Source organism: Physeter macrocephalus, chromosome 14 (assembly GCF_002837175.3).
Source record: "Physeter macrocephalus isolate SW-GA chromosome 14, ASM283717v5, whole genome shotgun sequence".
In the NCBI taxonomy this organism is placed as follows: domain Eukaryota; kingdom Metazoa; phylum Chordata; class Mammalia; order Artiodactyla; family Physeteridae; genus Physeter; species Physeter macrocephalus.
The window spans coordinates 88,004,979-88,028,421 of NC_041227.1; the positions used below are offsets into that span (position 1 = coordinate 88,004,979).

General features: G+C 43.3%; 1 protein-coding gene across 2 annotated transcripts in view; it reads right to left on the bottom strand.

The window, feature by feature from the left end:
* The window catches only part of CFAP52 (cilia and flagella associated protein 52), a 40,016-nt gene that overhangs the window by 16,399 nt on the left and 174 nt on the right, over positions 1-23,443 (bottom strand). Inside the window, exons 2-8 of one of the 2 annotated variants that reach the window (XM_007104356.3) lie at positions 16,557-16,756; positions 16,033-16,169; positions 12,028-12,156; positions 8,916-9,015; positions 7,374-7,490; positions 4,324-4,424; positions 1,823-1,993 (exon numbers count right to left, since the gene is read on the bottom strand). In XM_007104356.3, coding sequence (XP_007104418.2) covers positions 1,823-1,993; positions 4,324-4,424; positions 7,374-7,490; positions 8,916-9,015; positions 12,028-12,156; positions 16,033-16,169; positions 16,557-16,756 — 955 coding nt within the window. The remainder of the gene's footprint in view (positions 1-1,822; positions 1,994-4,323; positions 4,425-7,373; positions 7,491-8,915; positions 9,016-12,027; positions 12,157-16,032; positions 16,170-16,556; positions 16,757-23,443) is intronic. The other variant, XM_024127898.2, reaches the window with a different exon arrangement.

Consider the following 23,443-nt stretch of genomic DNA (forward strand, 5'->3'; position numbering starts at 1 on the left):
ACTGAGCCTGCGCTCTAGAGCCCGCGAGTCACAACTACTGAAACCCGCAAACCTAGAGCCCGTGCTCCGCAACAACAGAAACCACCGCAAGAGAAGCCCGTGCACCGCAACGAAGAGTAGCTCTCCGCAACTAGAGAAAGCCCGCATGCAGCAACGAAGACCCAACGCAGCCATAAATCCATAAATAAATAAATAAATAAATAAATAAATAAATGTATTTATTAAAAAAGAAAAAAGAAATGCAGGGACTTCCCTGGCGGTCCAGTGGTTGAGACCCTACGCTTCCACCGCAGAGGGTGTGGGTTCGATTCCTGGCTGGGGAGCTAAGATCTTACACGCCGTGTGGTGCAACAAAAAAATCAATTAATTTAAAAAAAAAACCTGCCCAAATTACTGTGTGCCAGCTGAATTCTACATGTAGGGGGGAAACCTCAAAAGGAAGAAAAAGCAGGCAGAGACCCGAGAGGATACTATTTTTCTTTTTAAAAATTCTATTGTTATTTTTTTTCTTTCTTTTTTTAATTTTAAGATTCTGTTTTTGAGGACAGAGCTCATGGGATCAATTTGAGAGTTTTTACCTTTTTAAGAGAGTTTTTTTACCTTTTTACCTTTAGCTGAGCACAGTACATTCACCAACTGTGCTCAGTTTGGGTGGCTGAAAGCTGAACCTTATGGGCTTAAAGCGACTGCTAGTATGTTTCTTTGGGGGATAAAAAATGTTCTAAAATTAGATTATGGTGATGGTTGCACAACTCTGTAAATATGCCCCTAGAAAAACCATTGAATTGTACACTCTAATGGGTGAACTTTATGATATGTAAATTATATTTCAATAGCGCTGTTAAAAAAGAAAGAAAAGAAAGAGGTACAAAACCTAAATAAAGACTACATAGAAATTGAAAAGGTATTTAAAAACTTACCCTTACAAAAGGTACCAGGACCAAATAATTTTACAGACTGAGTCTACCAAGCTCCTTAGACAAAGAGAGGAAAAGTGATACAGAAAGGAAATGACCAATTTTCAAATAAAGATTCACCTAATGGGAGGCACCAGCTATTTTCACTATTAGAAATATTTGGAAGAAACGAATCACAAAGACTCGTGGAACCAAAACTACATTTTGTGATCTTAAGGATCAAGTTTTCAAAGAGAGTCTTGCTACCTACAGAACAATGACTTTGAGTTTTGCAAGTTCAAGTGAAACACTGAGGAAGTTCAGAGCAAAAACTGCGACCAACCTCATGGAACAAATCTCACCAAGGACAAAAGAGGTTTCAAAATCAGATAATGGCAAACTATGACTGTAGCTCTTTTTGATATTAAAACTGCTGATGGTTATTTGTTTCACTGGGTTTGCGAGGGATTTACCAAGATATACAGCAACGAGATCCAGAAGAACTCAATCTTATGAGCACTGCCACCAAGCATGCCAAATCTGGAAGACCCAAGAGGTGCAAACAAATGACTTGAAAGGTGTTTGAAAAAAGGCACCACTAAGCTTTTCTCCAGACAGCAGCGGGAAAACATAGAAAAGTTTTGCCAGTCTGTTCACCATTTCCGTGATGGACTTATGAGAAAAGCCGACATTCTAAAGAGGCCCAAATTTGAATTATGAAACGAATGTAGCTGCTTGGTAAAGGCAACAGAAAGTCTATTAAAATAATTCGCTACAATAGAAAAATTTCAGGAAAAAATAATTTATTATGACTTATCACGATCGATTACGTTAGTTGGTATTGAAAGTACATTAGTAAAATTACATTTCCTTGCACACAGCACCAAATCTCCACGTTCTTATCATTTTTACTGTCTTCTACTTACAGTGGAAAGACAATGTCCTCAACAGCTTCAAAGTGACAAGTTGTAATGAGAGTCTCTTTGAAATCTGTGAAGTTGACACGATAAATGTGTGACTCTTCTGTTCCTACAAAGAACTGGTGTCCTTCCCCTCGAAGTGTGATAGAAGTGATGCCACCTTGTAACTGGATTTTCCTTTAAGGAGGAGCAAAAGGAGAAGCAGATTTCCTCAATCGATGAGTATTTATTAACTGTCCGAAGCATTACAGAGGACACATATCAGGCGTGTGACCTGGGACATGCCTTTGAGGAGGTGGCATAGTTGGAAAGGCAGGGGTTACATGGTCAGCCCATGGTCAGCAAAGGGAGAGGCCCATATGGCCTACTATAGTCAGGGGACCTTATCTGTGAAATGTGGTCTGAAATGGGTCATGTAACACAGGTAGGTTTTAGATAGAGGGAACATTCCAGGTAAGCAAATGGGCACAAGTGACCATGCCAATTAATTAAACACTTTATTAATTCCATTTCTGGGAAATAATCCTAAAATCAGGGGAAAAACCCTTTATGTCAAAGAATGTTAGTATAACCTTATTTAAAAGAGTAAAAAGTTGGAAACAACCTAAGTATCCAATTGTATTGGAATGGTTAAATGATCTAGGGAGCAGTGACTTCAAAAAGTATTTGCCTGGCCACTAAAACCATGTTTAAAAGGTTATGGAGTATACATATTTTACCACCGTAAAAGATCATGTAGTAATATTGAAACTATTTATGATGTTTGCATTAAGTAAAAGACCAGAATACAAAAGTTTCTATATTAAAAAAGTACAGTTCTTTTAAAATGTAGATGAATAACACACGGGCAAGAAGAAATAACAAAATGTTAATAGTGGCTATGTTTGCCAGAACTTTCAGGGGTTATTTTTTTCTTCTTCCACTTTTCAGATATTTCAGATGCCCCTGCTCCCCAAACGTTTACTGAGTATGAGCTTTCTTACAAAAAGAATATATAAATGAACGAGGCCCTCGAAACCCAACCTTGCTCTGCAACTAACTTAGCTTTGACGATGAAAATACAGTGAGGGTTCTTGTGCAGGGAACGAGCATGGGAAATGCAGTATTTTACAAAGAGTCATTTGTTGGTGGGACACAGAACAGTTAAGGGGGAAAGGACAGAACCCAAGTCATATCCCAGCTCCTTCACTAACTAGAGCTCTGTGACTCTTGGATAAGTTAGAAACCTCTGGGCCTCAGTTTACTCAACCACAGAATAATTCCTCCTTTACAGGGTTGCAGCTGGAGATAACGGAGGTAACGCTACATGAGCCCATACAGGGCAGCTGAGAAACACTGGCCCTTGGCATCTGGGCTGCAAAGAATACAAGGTGCTAGGGTTCCCAGGGCTATAGGGGCAAGGCCAGGACCTCTGACCCCCAGCCGTCTGTACAAGCATCCGAGTTCCCTCTCTAACCTCCATGACCTCTCCTGGGAGCTGCTTCCTCAATCTACAAACCCAAGCAGAAGGAAATCACAGTATCCAATTTGAACCTTGCTGGCACACAGGGCTATTCCGGAGACATTTATAGCACCGGCCTTGTCACAATTACTTTGAGTCTAATTATCTTCATTACAATGGGACCATTTGTGTATTAAAAAACAAGGGGTTAAAAAATGAAAGGGTTAATTTCCTATACTCACTTCATGGGTCCAGAGTCGACCCAACACTGCTCTGAAGTTGCCTCCCCCTTTTTTTATTCCCCTTCATACAAACACAAGACTGGTCCCAATATATTCTCCAGAAGACCTACACTGAGCACTGAATTTAAAGTTGCAACCTGTTCCGTCTGCTTCTAAACCTAACCCCCCTCCTCCACAAGCTACTCATTTACCCCCAAGGTACTCATCACTCTCTAATACCATGTGCTTTACTTTTGTTTATTATTTACTGTCGTCTCCCTCCTGCCGGAATGTAAACTCCATGAGGGTAGGGATCGGTTTTTTTCCTTCTTTCTTCTTTGCTTTATTCATTGATTTCCCAAGGACCTAAAATAGTGCCTGGTACAGAGCAAGCGCTCAGTACAGAGTCATCTGCATGAAAACAGGTGATGCTCGTTTCTCCAATGTATATCCATATACACAGAGCTCAGAGGCCATATGGACCGTGAGGTTGTCTTTATATATCATCTTGTACTATAGTGACTTTTTCACGTTTGTCTACCTTATCCCCAAACCAGGCTGTAAGTTCTGGGAGGGCAAAGACACATCTTATTCTTTCTTTCTGTCTTTTTTTTTTTTTTTAACATCTTTATTGGAGTATAATTGCTCTACAGTGGTGTGTTAGTCTCTGCTGTGTAACAAAGTGAATCAGCTGTACGTATACATATGTCCCCACCTCTCCTCCCTCTAAGATGAGATTCTTTAACCAAATGTCACTTTGCCGGTATCACTTAGCTCCCGGCTTTAAGCAAACCTCCCTCTAGAGGGTCTCTCCCCATCCAAACCCTGTGGAGTCTGGAACTTACTTGATGGGTTTGTAGCTGGGGCTTTTACAGAAGACCAGCAATCCGGCTCCAGAGCCCACCAATAAACCCCCCACCTTCAGGCACCTGATAGCTGACACTCCCTAGAGGGAGAAAGAACATTAAGAAAAAGGCCAAACGGTTTCAGCATTAAGAACCTATACGTGCCCTGACACAGTGGGCATGGCCAGGGCCATGAGGATGCTCCCCTGGGTGAAGCTAGGGAAGGTGTTGCCTATAATGTACCCCCAGGCTGGCTAAGACGCCTCGGTGCCGGCAACAAGCTCGTGTGCCCGGAAGTAGCCCTCCTGGTCCTGCAAGGGGCAAACGTGCCGCACCAAGCTTCTTGCCTTTTAAAACCACCTGTGCGTTCTGAATATATTAAAAGCTAACACTTTATATCCACCCGAATGCAGTTAGCGCAGAGACATAAGCACGGCCACAGCAGCGTCAGTTCCTCGGTTGCCACTGTTTTCACCAGAACTTAATCCTTAGAAGGCAAAGAGACTGTATTTGAAATCCAAAGAAGGCACAGGAGACCCCTTATTGTTTGGCGACTATATTTTCTGAACTAAAGCATTCAGTCTGTAGTCTTACCAGTAATAGGAAACGTATTTAAAGTCAAAGCCATCTTCCAAGTCTGGGGATGTATGATGGTCATTTTATATCACCCTCTATGAAGTTCTAATCTGAAAATATGCACGACCAATATCTTCATTTTTAAAATTATTATTATTATTTTTTTGGCCAAGCCTCGCAGCATGCAGGATCTTAGTTCCCCGACCAGGGATCGAACCCATGCCCCCTGCAGTGGAAGCGTGGAGTCCTAACCACTGGACCGTCAGGGAAGTCCCCCAATATTTTATTTTAAAACACTCAATAATAATATAGCTAGTGACTTGATAGGTTTGTGTCTTAATGAAGTTTGGATATTATAAAACAAATATGATGTCCCTTCAAGTTACTTTAAGTTGAATTTTGCCTGTTCTGGCTCAAAAGGCATCCCATGACGCTTGAGAAGAGAAACCAAGGCTCAGGAAGATGCAGGCATGAACCAGAATTCCATGCTGCCCTCTCCTGCATCCCACGCCCAGCTCCCAAAGTGCTGGAACAGGACCATGGGATGGATGCCTGGCCCATGAGGAGACAACCCTGAATGCTAAATATTTTTAGCATTTGTTCAGGGACTTAGGGAAGCAAGGGATAAAGAGTTTCACAGAGCTTCGAAGTTCCATACGTGTAATTTCTAAATAAACTTTTTTGAATCTATAGGTGATATTGTTCAAGTGCACAGGTTCTGGAGCCAGTCTGCCTGGGTTCCAGTAGCAGTTCTACTACTTGTTAGCCATGAGATCTTAAATGGCACGTGCTTTAGTTTTCCTCACCTGTAAAGCAGGGATGCAGTGGTACCTATATCTCATCAGATTGCCGTGAGGATCCGGTGAGAGTACAAGGAAGGTGCCATGCTCCATGTCTGACCCCTCAACATTTACTGAGTATGTACCGTTGTTTAAATTATTATTATGATCATCATCATCTTCTTCTTCATTTTAGCGCTGTGTGCCTAATAGTGTTGTGTGTCCATGTGAGACCATTCCAATTCTTTATCTTTCTAACCATAGAGCAAACATTTGTTTGTTTGTTTGTGTTTAGTTTTCTGTTTTTTATTGAAGCATAACTGACTTACAACACATAGAGCAAACATTGCAGTAGAGCTTCAAAATGGGTAACTGCCTGAGATTACTTGATATTCAAACCAAATGTCTTCAGTGGTGCCTCCTATCCCTTTGTCCTAAAAGAATTATTTTCTTTCCACTTGTGTAAAAGGCGTCTTGGAACCACTGCTTTATGGAATTTACCATTGGACCTGAAGTAGGTGTTAAAGCATCCATAGGAGACTTAAGTGCCACAGGTTTGAGGGACACTAAGACAGCATCTTTTCTGGAGGGGCACTTACATCCCAAGTGGTGGGGAGGCAAAAACATCCAGATCAGAATTTTCACGTAGTGTTTTATGGAGCCCTTTGGAGGTATCTCAGGGGTCAGAACTGGCAGGGCTCTCAGCCTTTCCCTCCTTTAACCTGATCTGCTTTGCTTTCATCTGTTGAATATGTTGGAATCCCTCTCCTAAAAATAATTTGAAAAACACTGGCTTGGACTATACCTTGATCTCCTGTGGGGTTATTTCTAGACTCTTCTCTACCTGTACTAGAGCTTTCTCTCATTCTCATGCATCTCCTTAAAAGCTGGAATAGTAAACGGTTACGTGATTAAGAAAACTCTAACGTCTTCCCGGGAACATGGTGCAATATTTCAAAGCTTCTTGGGACTACTGGCTAAGTGGAAATGTATCTGAGCTTAGTTAGAACCATCTGTTCTATTACCAGACACGAGATAGGCAGGTGCAGAACCTGGCAGCTTTCAAGTTCAAAGTTTAGTAAAAACAGCCCTCGTAACTTTCTGGGGCACTGGAAATAACAGCACTGATTCTGTCCAATTACCCTTTGATTGTAGGCTTTTTATTTTGGTTTAAATATCAAAATCTCTCACTGGACTTTTAACCTGAATTGTTAGGAATTCCGCAAATGTAAGCAATGAACACTTTCTACATCTTGCTCATGACTTAAAATGTCAGCTGAGGCTAAAATCTAAGATCTGGTTATTCGATTAGAAAAAAAAAATGATATATAGTCTTGTCAATGAAAGAGCACATGTCTCTTACACATGGCAACTAGGCTGCCCAAATGCTGGAACCAACGTGGTTACAAATCACAAAGCCACAGGCCCTGAGCTTTGAAGATGAGGGAGAAAAAGGTGTGATTCTGATCCCTAATTGAGGACATGTAGGAATACGTCTGCCCCGAATATAAACCAGGGAGGAGGGCTTGAGCGAACTAATCAACTTAACCTTGCAAATTTAGGTGTGGCCTTGGGTCCATCACAGACTTGTCATTTTTTCTCCACAGACACTTAACGGAAGTCTGTGCTCACAGTGGCAGGAAGAAGTCACTGGAAAATGTCAGGGCAGAGCAGACTTTGATGGTCTCTACTCACCAGACTGAATCTGTCCTTGGCAGGCCCAGCGTCTGCCAGCAGCTTGGTCCTAGGGCTCATCTTTAGAATATCTCCAGTGGTGGTGCCGAGGTAGAAAAAGCTATCATCGTCGGCCATCTGGGGATCAGAGGGAAAACGAAATCTGAAGACGTGGTTTTCCCCAGTGATGGACACGAGCCCCTGATCAGGGAGGGGATGAGCTTTCTCTGAACCCCACTGTGACCTACAAAAGGCACAGGGAACTCTGCTCAGTATTATGTAACAGCCTAAATGGGAAAATGTATAACTGAATCACTTTGCTGTACACCTGAAACTATCACAACATTGTTAATCAACTATACTCCAATAGAAAATAAAAAGTTTAAAAAAAAAAGACCTACAAAGGTCCTTATGGCGACTCCTGTTTCCCCAGACTCAAAGACGGGTAAGAACAGCCTCGAGGGGAGCACGATAGGGCCAAACACAGAACTGGAGGAAACATTAGGCTCCAAGCAGCCTGTGCATTTCACCGGAAGTTGACCTGTGTCTGTTGTTAGCCTGCACATCCCGAGACACCTCCGAAGGGCTCCTAGGGAGAAAGTGTGCTCCTCCAGAGAGAATGTGCATTTGCTTTATCTCCTGTTTCAAAGTCTACATTCATAAAATGAGTATGCATGAAACAAGAGGAACAAGTCAGTGGAGAGTGGGGTTATATGCACATTGTTAATCAACTATACTCCAATAGAAAATAAAAAGTTTAAAAAAAAAAGACCTACAAAGGTCCTTATGGCGACTCCTGTTTCCCCAGACTCAAAGACGGGTAAGAACAGCCTCGAGGGGAGCACGATAGGGCCAAACACAGAACTGGAGGAAACATTAGGCTCCAAGCAGCCTGTGCATTTCACCGGAAGTTGACCTGTGTCTGTTGTTAGCCTGCACATCCCGAGACACCTCCGAAGGGCTCCTAGGGAGAAAGTGTGCTCCTCCAGAGAGAATGTGCATTTGCTTTATCTCCTGTTTCAAAGTCTACATTCATAAAATGAGTATGCATGAAACAAGAGGAACAAGTCAGTGGAGAGTGGGGTTATATGCATGACTATTTGAATCCACCTTAAAAACATATGAATAATTCCTCCTTATGGAGGAAACTGCATTTCAACAAGGAGTCTCATTGTCAGAAACTTTACTATTTCCAGTGCAGATATAACATTAAGTGGCGAAGGGAGGTGCTGGGGGCTCTGAGTACCTCCTGGCTACGTTGCTTCCCTCCAGGTGAGGCAGGTTCCTGGGATCTGATGGCAGTTCAGGTCCCACTGAAACAGATTTCCCCAGAGCTGCGTCCAGGCAGCCTCTCCAGCTTCTCACGGGAGCTCCCTCACCTGTGCCTCCTCAGTCAATGTCCCCCATGCCCAGACCTCACCTCCCCACCCCTAGCCCTAGGTACGTGTACCTACACACACGTACACAAGCATGCGTACACGCACAGACACCTATCTTGGTCAGTACCGTTAACAGGAACTTGTACTAACAGCTACCTAAAATAACACTTAGAGTAATACTCACTGAGATACTCATGACTATTCTTTTCATTTGTCCTGTCTGGCACTCGGTCGGCCAGATCTTTCTGTTTGGGAGATCCAGTTCCCATACTCGAATTGTCCCACTGGAGAAAAGAAACCCACAATCAAACGGATACCCATTTAATAGACACTTCATCTCTTCTCTGTTTTCTGCAGTGCCTTGAAGGAGAAGCTGAAAGGAAGAGAACTAGGTATTTCGGGGGATTCGTTACAGCCTGGTGATCTACCCAAGATACAGTCGTCCCTTGGTATCCACGGGGGATTGGTTCCAGGACCCACCAGCGGACACCAAAATCCACGCATGCTCATAGCCCATAGGTGGCCCTCCTCGGTATCCATTGGTTCTGCATCCGCTATTCCGCACTCGCAGATTCTACCAACTGCAGATCTAAACATAGTACGTGATCCACAGTTGGTTGAATCTGCGGATGCATAACCCAGGGATACCGAGGGATGATTGTATTCCATTCAATGCTCACGACCACCCTGCGAAGTAGGTTTTATGATCCCCCCGCTCTCCAAATGAGGAAACGCAGAGCCTACACACAGCAGAGCAAGGATTCACACCCAGCTCTCTCTCACTTTGAAGCGAACACTCTATCCACTGGTGAAAACAGAGACATACGAATAAACAAGTAAGGAAAGCAAACCAAAATTCATCAAGTTATGTTTCTTTCAAGGTATGGAGTTGTGAGGAAAACTTTTAAAGGGAAGGACTACCTTATGGCCAGTCGTGTCTACAAGGAAGGAGAAATGAGACAGGGCAGCTAAACGTCAAAAAGCATCAGCGGGCTTTCCTGGTGGCGCAGTGGTTGAGAATCCGCCTGCCGATGCAGGGGACACGGGTTCGTGCCCTGGTCCGGGAAGATCCCACATGCCGCGGAGCGGCTGGGCCCGTGAGCCATGGCCGCTGAGCCTGCGCGTCCGGAGCCTGTGCTCCGCAACGGGAGAGGCCGCAGCAGTGAAAGGCCCGCGTACCACCAAAAAAAAAAAAAAAAAAAGCATCAGCACCTCAGATGAGCCTCGGCACATACTTGCTATTTAATCATTGTATGTTAAGTTACTCTCAATTCCTGTATAAATATATCATGGTTAGCATCACGAAGACTTCAGCTAATATCTTAAGGCAGAAAAGATTAATGCTAAAATACAGTTCCTCAAGTTTAGTTTTCGTGTTTTTTGTTTTTTTTTTGCTTTTGCCGTACGGGGGCCTCGAACTGTCGTGGCCTCTCCCGTTGCGGAGCACAGGCTCCGGACGCGCAGGCGCGGCGGCCGTGGCTCACGGGCCCAGCCGCTCCGCGGCACGTGGGATCTTCCCGGACCGGTGCATGAGCCCGTGTCCCCTGCAACGGCAGGCGGACTCTCAGCCACTGCGCCGCCAGGGAAGCCATAGTTTTCGTGGTTTTTTTTTTAGCACCCAGAGTCACGCACATATTAGTAAGTGCTCAATAGTATTGATATTTTGAACGTACTTTGCAAACTAAGAAAAAGAATCAGCTTTTCCATGGCCTCTCTGGTAGATGTCATTTGGATGCTGAAATACTGGAATTTGCAGGACATCTCATGGGGGTCAGTATAATGGAATACCTGAAATTGGGACCATCACGGAGAAGCCAGTGTATATGGGTACCTGCCCGAAATATTATTTAAGAGTGCTAACTTTTTCTCAGTTGCCAATGTCACGAGAAATTAAAGCAGACCTATAATAAATATTGTCCTTAAAAAATTTTTTTTTTTTTTTGGTTTAAATTCAGGTTTTGACTCCTGGAGAAACACTATCAGCAGACGTCAGAATTGGCTGATGCCTCCTGCTCAATCACCTGTGGAAGAGCAGCTAGACCCGCCCCCCCCCATAAAAGTTTTAGGCAAACGACTCTGCAAACCTGAAGGGAGTTGAAGAGCTTCACGGCCACCAGTGACCCCTTGAAGTCAGGGTAGGACGTGGTCAGCTGCTTTAGGATCAGAGAACTGTCCTGATAAGATTCTCTCCTTAGGGGCTGGCTTTCATGCCAGCCAGTTAGTTTCATGTCCTCTGAATAAATCATTCCTCGTAATTAGCCACGGAACAGATGCATGCCGGATGTCACAAGGTGGGGGCAGGAAACAGCACAGATTCTTTACTCTGGCTGGAAAAGTAACGAATGACATGCGCCTTTCACAGATGGGAGACCACAGGTGGGCTGAAAAGGATCGCTCCGACCAACATATGCTTCAACCCTACCTTCAGATTTCTGACCTGCGAATTGGTATGTGACATGAAAGAGGATGCTTTTATATAGGTTTAACCTTCATGTCAAACTCCAAACAGGGCTCTGATAGGTGAACCTGTAAATTAATTTCTTCTGTTAGACAGATGCAGGCCTCTGTTCAGACCTTCAGCTTGGTACCCCACCCGCTTAGCTGCTTGATGCTGACCCTACCAGAAATGATCGCATATGGCTGATAGTCAAATATTTGAAACTTGCTGGTACAGTTCATTCGCAAACTCTCATTTCACGAGATCTAAATGAAGCGCAGGTGGTAAGAAACATCAACCAGTAAGTGAATCGGTGCAACTGGGCAAATGACCCTGTGAGCACTGATTGGGGGCAATGTGTTATCTGTAACAAACAGACCAGAGCCTGAAATGGGTTTAGCAGATCAGCAGAACCTTTTCAGTAGGAAGCACAGGATGGTCAAATAACCATATTTTTTTTTTTTTTTTTTTTTTTTTTTTTTTTTTTGCGGTATGCGGACCTCTCACTGTTGCGGCCTCTTCCGTTGCGGAGGGCAGGCTCCGGACGCGCAGGCCCAGCGGCCACGGCCCACGGGCCCAGCCGCTCCGCGGCACGTGGGATCCTCCCAGACCGGCGCACGAACCCGCGCCCCCTGCATCGGCAGGCGGACTCCCAACCACTGCGCCACCAGGGAAGCCCAATATTTTAAAAGACTTTCAGCTAAAGGGATTTTTAACGATTCCCAAATCATGAAAATTAAGATGGGAGTTCTTTTTCCAGGATGAAAACCACGTTCACCCTAATTGTAATGACCATGTTCCCTGTGCAAGCAAATCGAGTGATTTACAAATTCTGGACACCTTGACAGCAGATGCGTACTTTCCAGCAGTGACAAACATCTCATCGCAGCATTTGGAGAAGATGACCGTGGTGGCGTTCCCGACGTTGAGGCCGGCAGCAGGGCCGCCACAGATGGCGTCTCTCTTGGCTATGCTCCACACCACCACGCTGCGCAGACGAAAGGACAAAGAGAGTCAGGGGAAAACAGGCTTCCAAAATAAGAAACGGCTCTTTTAGCTGTTCTAGAAGGAAAAACAATAAAAAGCTTACTTACAGAGGAACAAAAGAATTACACTGCCCCCCTGCCCCCCAGACGTCTCCTCAATCGCACTGGGTTAGAAGATAAACGGGTGACATTTTAAAAGTTTTGAAGGAAGATGATTATGAGGCTGGAAAACCATCAGCCTCTCAAGTTTGATGCTAAATCACAAGAGATTTTCAGACAGGCAGGGCATAAAAGTTTACCACTCATTTATCTCTTGTAAAAAAATTTCCGTGGGGAAGTACTCCAGCCAAAAAAAAAAAAAACACAAAACATTAATTAGAAGCAATAAGGGGATGACATAGGCGTGTTTTCAAACTTGAACATGTAGCTGATTCACTTGGAGGGCTTAGTAAAACAGAGTGCTAGGACCTACCCCCAGACTTTCTGATTCAGTAGGTCTGGGGTGGGGCCTGAGAGTCTGCTTTGCTAAAAAGTCTCAGGTGACACTGATGCTGGTGGTCCAGGGACCACACTTTGAGAAGTGCGGTTGTAGGTTACCTTCCCATCTTTCTGAGTACAGTCACACGATTTAGTCCTACACTGAACAGAGTTTGCTTAATGATATCAAAAATGTGTGTGGGGGGTGTTACATTAAACACTGGGATCAGAGTATTAAAGAAAAAGAATGCGGATGGTACAAACCTGGTTAATGTAAAAACATGCCTACCTATGGTCCCCGATTTTTCTACCTGTGGAATGAATTATCACAGGTGGTCTAAAGCAAGGTATAACCAAGATCGCCAGGAAGGGGGAAGGAGGACATAGTATAAGAGCTATGAATTCTTTTTCTTAGTAGGAAGTTGATAGGTACCACCTAACGTGGAAAAATTGAGAGGCATGTTACTTAAAAGTTGTAAAACACTAGATGAACCAATATCAAAAAAGACTGTTAAAACCTCATACCCAAGAGAAATAAAAATGTACCTCCACACAAAATCTTGTCCGCAAATGTTCCTAACAGCATTATTAATAGTAGCCTAAAAGTGGAGATGACCCAAAAGTCTATACATTAATGAATGGATAAGGAAAATGTGGTATATCCATACAATGTGAAAACAGTCACAAAAGGCCGCATACTGTCTTATTTAATTTATGTGAAACGTACAGAGTAGGCAGATCTATACACACAGAAAGTAGGTTAGTGGTTGCCTGAGGCTGGGGTGGGGGCAGTGGTGGAGCAGGAATTGGGAGTGATGTTTGATGGGCACTGAGTTTCTTTCTGAGGTGTTGAAAATGGTCTAAAATTGACTGTGGCAAAGGTTGCACAATATAACACGTAAAAAATGTCCTTGGGGAAGTATTCCGGCAAAAAACAACAACAACAAACCCGCTCAACTAACCACTATAGTAAAAACCACCCGACTGTACATCTTAAATGGGTGGATTTCATGGTATGTGAAATGTATCTCAATAGGGCTGTAAAAAAAAAAGAATACAAGTGCCTCTGGACAGTAGAACTCTTCATGGTGGAGGGGATACAAATTGTGAATCCTGCATAGTAGGACAACACACTTGCTTTATAAACCATGAACAGGTATAGCTTTAATTTTTCAAAAACAAGTTTAAGATTTAAAAATAAATAAAAGGCACCAACATAGATAGCTGGCCAAATAAACTCCAGCATATCCATACAATTGAATAGCATACAGTTGTTGCAAAGAGTGATACGTATGTCTACATATATACACATAGAAGATATCCTTGTATAAAGTTAGTCAAAAGCAGGTCGTAGTACAACACTGATAGTACAATAACATTAATGCAAAAACTTCACAGATAGGTTACAAAATATTCAAAATGTATGCATATGCAAATTCTAGAGGGTCCACTCTAGTTCCCAGCATCCCTCTGTTTCTCCCCCTCTGTGGAGACGCCAGGTGGTTTGGGTACAATGGACCCTCCCACGTGGTCAGGGTTGACCCATGACTATCCGAAAGCAGTCAACAGGACCCTATGCTTCTCACCACCGTGACTATTCAGGGATGGGCATGTTGCATTTTCCTAGTAGAGCAAAATTTGTTTTTCTTTCGAGAAGAAACCTTTTTTTTTTTTTGCCGTACGCGGGCCTCTCACTGTTGTGGCCTCTCCCGTTGCGGAGCACAGGCTCCGGACGCGCAGGCTCCGCGGCATGTGGGATCTTCCCAGACCGGGACACGAACCCCTGTCCCCTGCATCGGCAGGCGGACTCTCAACCACTGTGCCACCAGGGAAGCCCAAGAAGAAACTTTCTTGAGAATGTTTTTCTCAACATCTCCAGTTTTCCGTAAGCAAATCTTCGATAGCCTAAAATCAAGCTTAAAATTACAGAGGAGATGACAGTTTTGCAGATTAATCTTGGTTAAGGAGCCGTTTTTTTCTACCCCCAAGGCCTAGCCTTGGCGACTCTTTGGCAGGGTCTGGGGGTGGGGGTGATAATTGCCAAGCATGAAAAGCCTCTGGGGCTGGGACCCAGGCATCAGGGGTCTTATTTCCTCAGGTGATTTCAATGTGCACGCAAGATTGAGAACAACTGCCTTAAGTTGAGCTAAGAACGTTAATAGCAGACTTCCCTGGTGGCGCAGTGGTTGAGAGTCCGCCTGCCGATGCAGGGGACACGGGTTCGCGCCCCGGTCCGGGAGGATCCCACATGCCGCGGAGCGGCTGGGCCCGTGAGCCACGGCCGCTGAGCCTGCGCGTCCGGAGCCTGTGCTCCGCAACGGGAGAGGCGACAGCAGTGAGAGGCCCGTGTACCGCAAAAAAAAAAAAAAAAGAATGTTAATAGCTGATTTCTGGATGCATTTCTTACAAAAAACAAAATAGCAGTCAAATGGGGATAAGCCAGGGAAGTCATTATTTACATGGCAAGGGAATGACCGTGAAAGGAGGAAACCTCGTGAGGATTTTGTTGATTTGCTATATATTAAGAGAACTGTCAATATACAACTACACACAAATGTAAATTTCCATTGTAATTAACCTGTGGATCTCAAACAAGAAAATAGCTGTGAAAGTGCACCAAAGTATTAAACCCTACACAAACCTCTGGTGTTATTTTTCTTCTATAGATGATGTTCCTTTAGCATTAACACAGGAATATGTCCTACATTGATTTTTATTCCTAGTATAATGCTTTGAAATACTTTTCCCCCCAATTTCATTTGTATGTATTCTCTCCCCACTAAACTTGACTGTGAGATCCTTGAGGGCCAAGATCATGTCTTGGTGAGGCAATTTAAAAAATTTAAAATGCCACCTCTGGAGTCACATTGCCAGGGTGTGTCCCCCAGCTCTGCTACTTAGCAGGTGAGTTTAGTTCCTCATCAGTCATATGGTCCCAATAGCGCCCACCTCATGGAGTTGTCATGAGGCTTAAATGAGATAATGAAGTTAAGTTACTCAGCACGCACCTGTCCCATAGTAAGTGCTCAAAAAAAAAAAAATTAGCCGTTATCTATGATGAGAGTGATGGTGACAAGATGATGTCATCTTTTACAGCCATGGTTCTCGATTTCGTTACACATTAGAATCACCTGGGAAGTCTTTCTAACTCTTAAAGCCAAAGCCAAGTGATCAAAGTCTCTGAAGGTGGAGCCAACCATCAGTAATTTTCTAAAGCTCCCAGTTGATTTCAATGCACTGCCAGGCTTGGGAATCAGTATCCCATGGTATTTTTGTCATAGCCTTTTCACACCACACACGCTCTACAGATGGGCAAACAGAGAATGTTAGAAAGGAGAGGGTACTTAACACATCTAGAAATATGCATGGTGGAAAACAGGTAAATATGCTTAGTTCATTACCTTCCGTCATCTGGGCCTCCTAGTGATACCAAGTACAAATCATTTGGTGAAAAGGCCAGAGCTTCAATTTTGCCCTTGTGAAGTGATAGCCGAGCAATCAGCTCCCTTTTCTTATAATGCCACAAAATGATATCTGCCTGGGAGCAAGAATACACTGTCAGATCATAGACAGGCTTTGAAAGAACTGGAGGAGATAGCTACCCCTCTCGGTGAGAAATAATCATTCGTCACTTTTCTAGAAATTAGAGCAGGTCTTACAAACATGACGGCAACAAGATGGAAACAGTTGTAAGCAGGGACGTTTGTTTCTGAGCATTACCGGTCACAAGTTGCAACATTGGGTATAAAACCATCAGGTTCCTCCACTCTCAGCCTGATAGGATGAAAATGAGTTCCAAGAGAGGTCAAAGGAAGAGGAGGAAGGGTATAAACAGGGTAGCACAGAGCTAGTCTGAAGTGGGGCAGTTTTTCTTGGGAGGCACCGCTAAATCTATTCAGAATGAATGATTTTTTAGTTTATTCACCTTGAAGCCCATGAATGTGACTTGTCCGGAAGCAATGTAAACTCCGCTCTTGGAGATGGCCACACAGGAGACATTGTTGCCATGACCGTGTAGGAAATTCTGTTCCTGAGTATTTAGTGCTTGAACGAGGATGGTGCAACCCAGAGGGTAAACCAGATGCTCCTGGTCGGGATGGCATTTTAGACCAGTGGGGACATGTCCTAAAAGAGAGATTAAAAATAAGAGTAAAAAATAAAAAAATAAGTCAGGGGCAGAAGTGGCTGGTGGTTTTCATTTAAATTGCGCACAAAAGAACGCTTTTGAAATAAGCCTTAGTTCAACTAAAATAAGTGTGTGTGTGTGTGTGTGTGTCAGGGAGGGGTGATAGGTAATTTTATTCCACTGACAAGAGGGTTGGTCTAATAATATATAAGCTTCTCAAACTTTAAGGTGCATAAAAGTCCCCAGGGGGTCCGGTTAAAATGCGGATTCTGATTTTAGGTCAGGGGAGGGCCCGAGATTCTGCATTTCTGACAAGCTCCCAAGTGATGCTGACGCTGGTCCAGGAACCTTACTTCAGACCTAGGTCCAGTTTTTTTTTTTTTTGCGGTACGCGGGCCTCTCACTGTTGCGGCCTCTCCCGTTGCGGAGCACAGGCTCCGGACGCGCAGGCTCAGCGGCCATGGCTCACGGGCCCAGCCGTTCCGCGGCACGTGGTATCTTCCCGGACCGGGGCGCGAACCCGTGTCGCCTGCGTCGGCAGGCGGACTCTCAACCACTGCGCCACCAGGGAAGCCCCCTAGGTCCAGTTTTTGTAATTCTGATAAGCACAGAGCATATGAAGCAGGAGCAGCCTGTCTGTGTGAGTGCATCGCCATAGGGGGGACGTGAATTGACTATCTTGGGCAGAAGTTTGGTAAAGATGAAAATTGGGGTTTTCGTTCTAAGTCTCTGGCAGGCTGAAGAATCCCAGGACTTCTCATAGTGAGACCCCAATTCTCCAGATATTTGCCAAGAACCATCTCAACACTTATAAATCTTTGTCATATGTTCTAATATGAAATAGTCCTCCCTTATTACTCATCTTTGGTCAGAATTGTTTTGGTTATTCTTCATATGTATTTTATAATATACACTTTAAAGTCAGCTTGAGTACTTGAAAAACTCATGTTTGTATTTAGGGGAGTGGCATTAAATGTATTGATTAGTTTAAGGAAAAATAATTTTTATACTAATATATTTCCTTTCTAAAAGCAGGGTATGTTTTTCCACGAAGTCTCCTTTTATGCTCCCTGGCGGCATTTCTAATATTTCTTCATAAAGATCTCACACATTTATTTTGTTTACTTCTTGGTAGTTTAACATCTTTTTTTTTTTATTATTGCTATTTCCTTCCCCATCAAAAGAGTCACAGATATTTATTGATATAGTTTTCCGGTCCTTAATGAACTCAGCTTTTATACTTAACTCCCTCTGGAATTTAGTTTGATGCGTAATGTGATTCCAGTAGCTAAATAGATTTTTTTCTTCAAACGGCCAAATATGTTAATTGAATAAATGACTTCTTTCACTTTGTGATCATTGTTCCTTTTTTTTTTTTTTTTCCCCCGGTACGCGGGCCTCTAACCGCTGTGGCCTCTCCCGTTGCGGAGCACAGGCTCCAGATGCACAGGCTCAGCGGCCATGGCTCACGGGCCCAGCCGCTCCACGGCATGTGAGATCTTCCCGGACCGGGGCACGAACCCGTGTCCCCTGCATCGGCAGGCGGACTCTCAACCACTGCGTCACCAGGGAAGCCCCATCGTTCCTTTTTTATGCAGTAAGTTCTCATAATACTAAGGTTTGTGTCTGGGAGTGATCTTGTCCTTGTGAAATGTATACTTAGTTTTTCTCATTGCAGGCTCCTTATAAATAATCATACGGCTATCCATATGGTAAAAGTAAAATTAGATCCCTACTTCACACCATCCACAAACAATACATTCCAGATAGATCACGGACCTAAATGTGAAAAACAAGACTTAATGTACATACAAGTTGTAGGAAATGACTTGAACATGACACAAAAGAGCAAATCCTAACAGAGAAGGCCAATATGTGCATCCAGTTATGTTAAAAATCACAGACTTCCTGGGAGTTCCCTGGTGGCCTAGTGGTTAGAATTCTGGGCTTTCACTGCCGTGGCCCGGGTTCAATCCCTGGTCAGGGAACTGAGATCCCAAAAGCCGCGCGGCACAGCCAAAAAAAAAAAAAAAAAAAAAAAAAAAAAAATTTAAAAACTAATGACAAAAGACAAAATGAAAAGAAAACCCAAACCAGGAGAAGATATTTGCAATGTCCGTAATAACAGGCAGAGACTCATACCCAACAGAATATACAAAGAATTACCATGAAGCAATAAGAAAAACACAAACTGCCCGACCGAAAAATGAGCAAAGGCTATGAAGAGGCAATTTATGATGGAGGAAATTCAAAAGCCAGAACACACATAGAAAGATATGCAGCTGCACAAGTAACCAGGGAAATGCAAATTATATCCAAAACGAGATACCATTTCATTTCCATCCTGATGGCTAAAGTTAAGAAGGCGGACAATCCCAAGCATTAGTGCAGTAAAGGGAACACTCACAGACTGCTTAATGGGAGGGTAAGTCGGTAGACTTGCTTTGGAAAATGTGTCCGTATTGAGTATTGTTGAATATGTACGTATCCCAGGACCGAGATCTACTCTTCAGTATATAACCTAAAGAAATACTTGCAATTGTGCTCATGGGCCATGTACAAAGGTGTTCACTGTGCCGTTGTTTATATTAGTAAAAAGTTGTAAATGAATGAAAAGCCCATCAACAGGGAAACAGATATTTAAAGCAAATTAAATCATCACCCAAGTAATGTTGGGTGAAAAAAAGCAGGTTTCAAATGTGCAATAAAACAGAAGATTAATCTTCTTAAAAGATTATAAAATATAAGAACATGTAAACATATAAAATTTATATATAGTATATCACATATAGTATACTTAATTTGTGTGTGTGTGTGTGTGGTACGCGGGCCTCTCACTGCTGTGGCCTCTCCCGTCGCGGAGCACAGGCTCTGAACGCGCAGGCTCAGCGGCCATGGCTCACGGGCCCAGTCGCTCTGCGGCATGTGGGATCTTCCCAGACCGGGGCACGAACCCATGTCCCCTGCATCGGCAGGCGGATTCTCAACCACTGCGCCACCAGGGAAGCCCTAATATTTAACATAGATAGTAACATTTTAAAACATAGCTGGTAAGGGTACACTAACTTCAGGATAATGGTTGTCTCTCTAGAGGAAGAAAGAATCAGACAGTGTTATAGGAGAGAGAACTTAAAATGTATAGTAGCTGGAAGAGTCAAGTACGCTTACATATTTACACCCTCAAGTTAAAACTCATAAACTATAATGTAACTCTACAATGAGTTTTAGTGTCACCACGATAAAAGGGGCTTTGCTTTTGCTTCTGATTTGTTTCCATGTGAGAGCTACCAAACTCCATTACCTGGTGTTTAAGGCCTCCAAAATCGAATCCCAGGCTCTCTTTACTGTATTATCCTGCCAGTCCATGACACTGAAGCCAGCCAAGTGTTTGCCATTCCCCAACTGACCCCACACTCTCCCCCTTCCTCCTTGGCTCACCCTATATCTGTTCCCTGGGATATTTACCCACCGACTCCTATCCAACTTTAAAGACTACTTGAGGGCTTCCCTGGTGGCGCAGTGGTTAAGAATCCGCCTGCCAATGCAGGGGACATGGGCTCCAGCCCTGGTCCAGGAAGATCCCACATGCCGCGGAGCAACTAAGCCCGTGCGCCACAACTACTGAGCCTGCACTCTAGAGCCCACGTGCCACAACTACTGAAGCCCGCATGCCTAGAGCCCGGCTCTGCAACCTGCAACAAGAGAAGCCAGGGCAGTGAGAAGCCCACACGCACCGCGATGAAAAGTAGCCCCCGCTGGCCACAACAAGAGAAAGTTGGCGCGCAGCAAGGAAGACCCAATGCAGCAAAAAAAAAAAAAAAGACTACTTGAATTAACCTTTGACCCCATTCAAACCTAGAATAGAAGCTTTCTCCCACACTTTTAGGAAACTTTGGTCATTTTCTGACAAGTAGTATAGCCTTTTTACGTAAATGTGTTGCATTGAAGGCAAAATTACGAGAAACTCAGTCACTTTTTACCAACAAACCCATATAACTACAGCCTGGATCAAGAAGCCAATTATAACCACACCCCAGACATTTCCCATCTGCCTTCTCCCAGGCTACATCTCCCCAAAGGTAATTGCTGTTTTGACTTCTATTCCTGTAAATTATTTTTTCTCATCTTAGAACTTTATATGAATGGAATTATACTGTACAGTACGTATTCTGTCGTATCTGGCTTTTTTCATTCAACATTATGTTTGTGAAATCTATCCACATTGTTGCGTGTTCCACTACAGTGGTCCCTCTGCATCGGTGGAGGATTGGCTCCAGGACCCCGCAGATACCAAAACACGCGGATGCGCGAGTTCCTTACATAGAAGTGTGTACTACAGTCGGCCCTCGGCATCCATGAGTTCTGCCAACCGCGGACAGATTTTTCTGCCCTCTGTATGTAGTTCATTCTTTTTCATTGCTTCAGAGGAATCCATTCTATGAATATACCAATTTATTAGTCCTTTCTACTCTTGATGGACATTTTGGTTGTAGTTTTTAGCTATTTGAAATAATGCTACTATAACCATTCACATATATGTCTTTTTGTTATACATTTTGTATGGCATTTGGAGGATACATCAAAAATCTTTAAGATGTACTCAGAATTTATCCCAAGGAAAAAGTTAAAGAGTTAAAAGATTTAGCTATGCAGATGTTCTTTGTAGCATTTAAAAATAAATGTAAAAAATGTAAGTTATACTAAATTTTTAAAAACAGGACATTGGTTAAATAAATTGGGGCATATCTGTGCAATAGAATATTATATTAAAATATATTAAAATTATGGCATAGAGTATATTTACTGCTAAGGAAAGATTTGCATGGCATCCTAGGTGGAAAAAAAGTCTGATTATAAGAGAATATATCAGCATGAGACCACTTTTGTTAAAAAAATTTATATGTCAATGTATATTTGAAAGGATCATACCAAAAGTTTAACCGTGATATCTTTAGGAAATGCAACGATGGCTGATTTTTTTTCAGTTTCACTGTATTTTTCCAATTTTCTAAATTCTTGTTCTTAAGTATGGCTATGGATTTACCCCTGTATTACACTGTATTCTCAGTGCACAGCATACTATTTGGCATACAGTAGTTCTGGATAAATGCATATTTGACTCTATGAAAACATATAAATTGTCACAAAATCAAAAAGGTGAAAACAATTCAATTAATTTTATTCAATTTTAAAAGGCCGAGATAATTGCCATGGGAGACACTGAGGTATAATTGACCATATATTTGGTCTTTGAGTGCCACAAAACAGCACGAATTCAGTAGCAGGGCTCTCTCTGCTGGTCACCAGTGTGACCCTTTGCCCTCATAGCAGGTCACCCACATCCTTTACCAATGACCTGCTGATCAGCTCTAAAGATGGCCAGTGTCTCGGATGCACTAAATGCCCACTTTCTATCAGAGACTTGTTAACCTAAAACGAAGACTCAAGAGCCAAGTCCTAGAATGTGCTAACACTTTAGCCATTGATTGTTCTGTGTCTACATTACCACAAATTTAAAGATTTCAGGCATCACAATGCACTTTTTGAAAAGTTTGCTTTTTTAAAAAAATAGATCTTTACTGGAGTATAATTGCTTCACAATACTGTGTTAGTTTCTGTTGTACAACAAAGTCAATCAGCCGTATGCATACATATATCCCCTCCCTCTTGAGCCTCCCTCCCACCCTCCCTATCCCACGACTCTAAGTCATTGCAAAGCACCTAGCTGATCTCCCTGTGCTATGCTGCTGCCTCCCCTCCCACTAGCTAACTATTTTACATCCGGTAGTGTATATATGTCGATGCTATTCTCACTTCGCCCCAGCTTCCCCCTCCCACCCCATGTCCTCAAGTCCAGTCTCTATGTCTACCTCTTTATTCCTGCCCTGCCACTAGGTGCATCAGAACCTTTTTTTTTTTTTAGATTCCATATATTTGCGTTAGCATACGGTATTTGTTTCTCTCTTTCTGACTTACCTCACTCTGTATGACAGACTCTAGGTCCATCCACCTCACTACAAATAACTCAATTTCGTTTCTTTTTATGGCTGAGTAATAGTCCATCGGCAGATGAATGGATAAAGAAGATGTGGCACATATATACAATGGAATATTGTTCAGCCATAAAAAGTTTGCTTGTTTAAAAATGCAATCCATTGCTTGTTTTCGTCCTTCTCAGAAAACCAAACAGCATTTCCCCCCTTCATGTTGCAAATAGGAGGGGGTCATAAGTCAGATTTAGGCAGAACAACCAGGCCTCCTCTGACCAAAGCATCTCTCCTCTCCAGCTCCCCCTGGCGTCCTCTTCGCCTTCTGTCGTGGACTGAAATCCTCACCATTAGAATCCCCCCTCCCCCCAGCCCCTTCTCATTAGTACATCAGCTGGGATTTTAGAAGGCAGTTGGTCCCAGGGGCCTACACGGATTCTGTAGGTGCTTACTGAGGGGCAGGCAGTATTGCGGGTTGTGTGGGGCTTAGAGCCAGGGGAGAGCTGACTAGTGGGAGAAGGCTTTCAAGTCACACTTACTTATCCTTAAGGAGGAGGAAGCATTTCATTCCTTTTAGGTGCTGGCAAAACCCATCTCATTCTTTGAGGCTTGGAGTGAGGATGTGACTCTCTAAGACTTTTGGGGAGGAGGGGCTCTCTGGGTCCGCAGTGCTTCGCTCATGCCAGCGTCCCAAGCTGC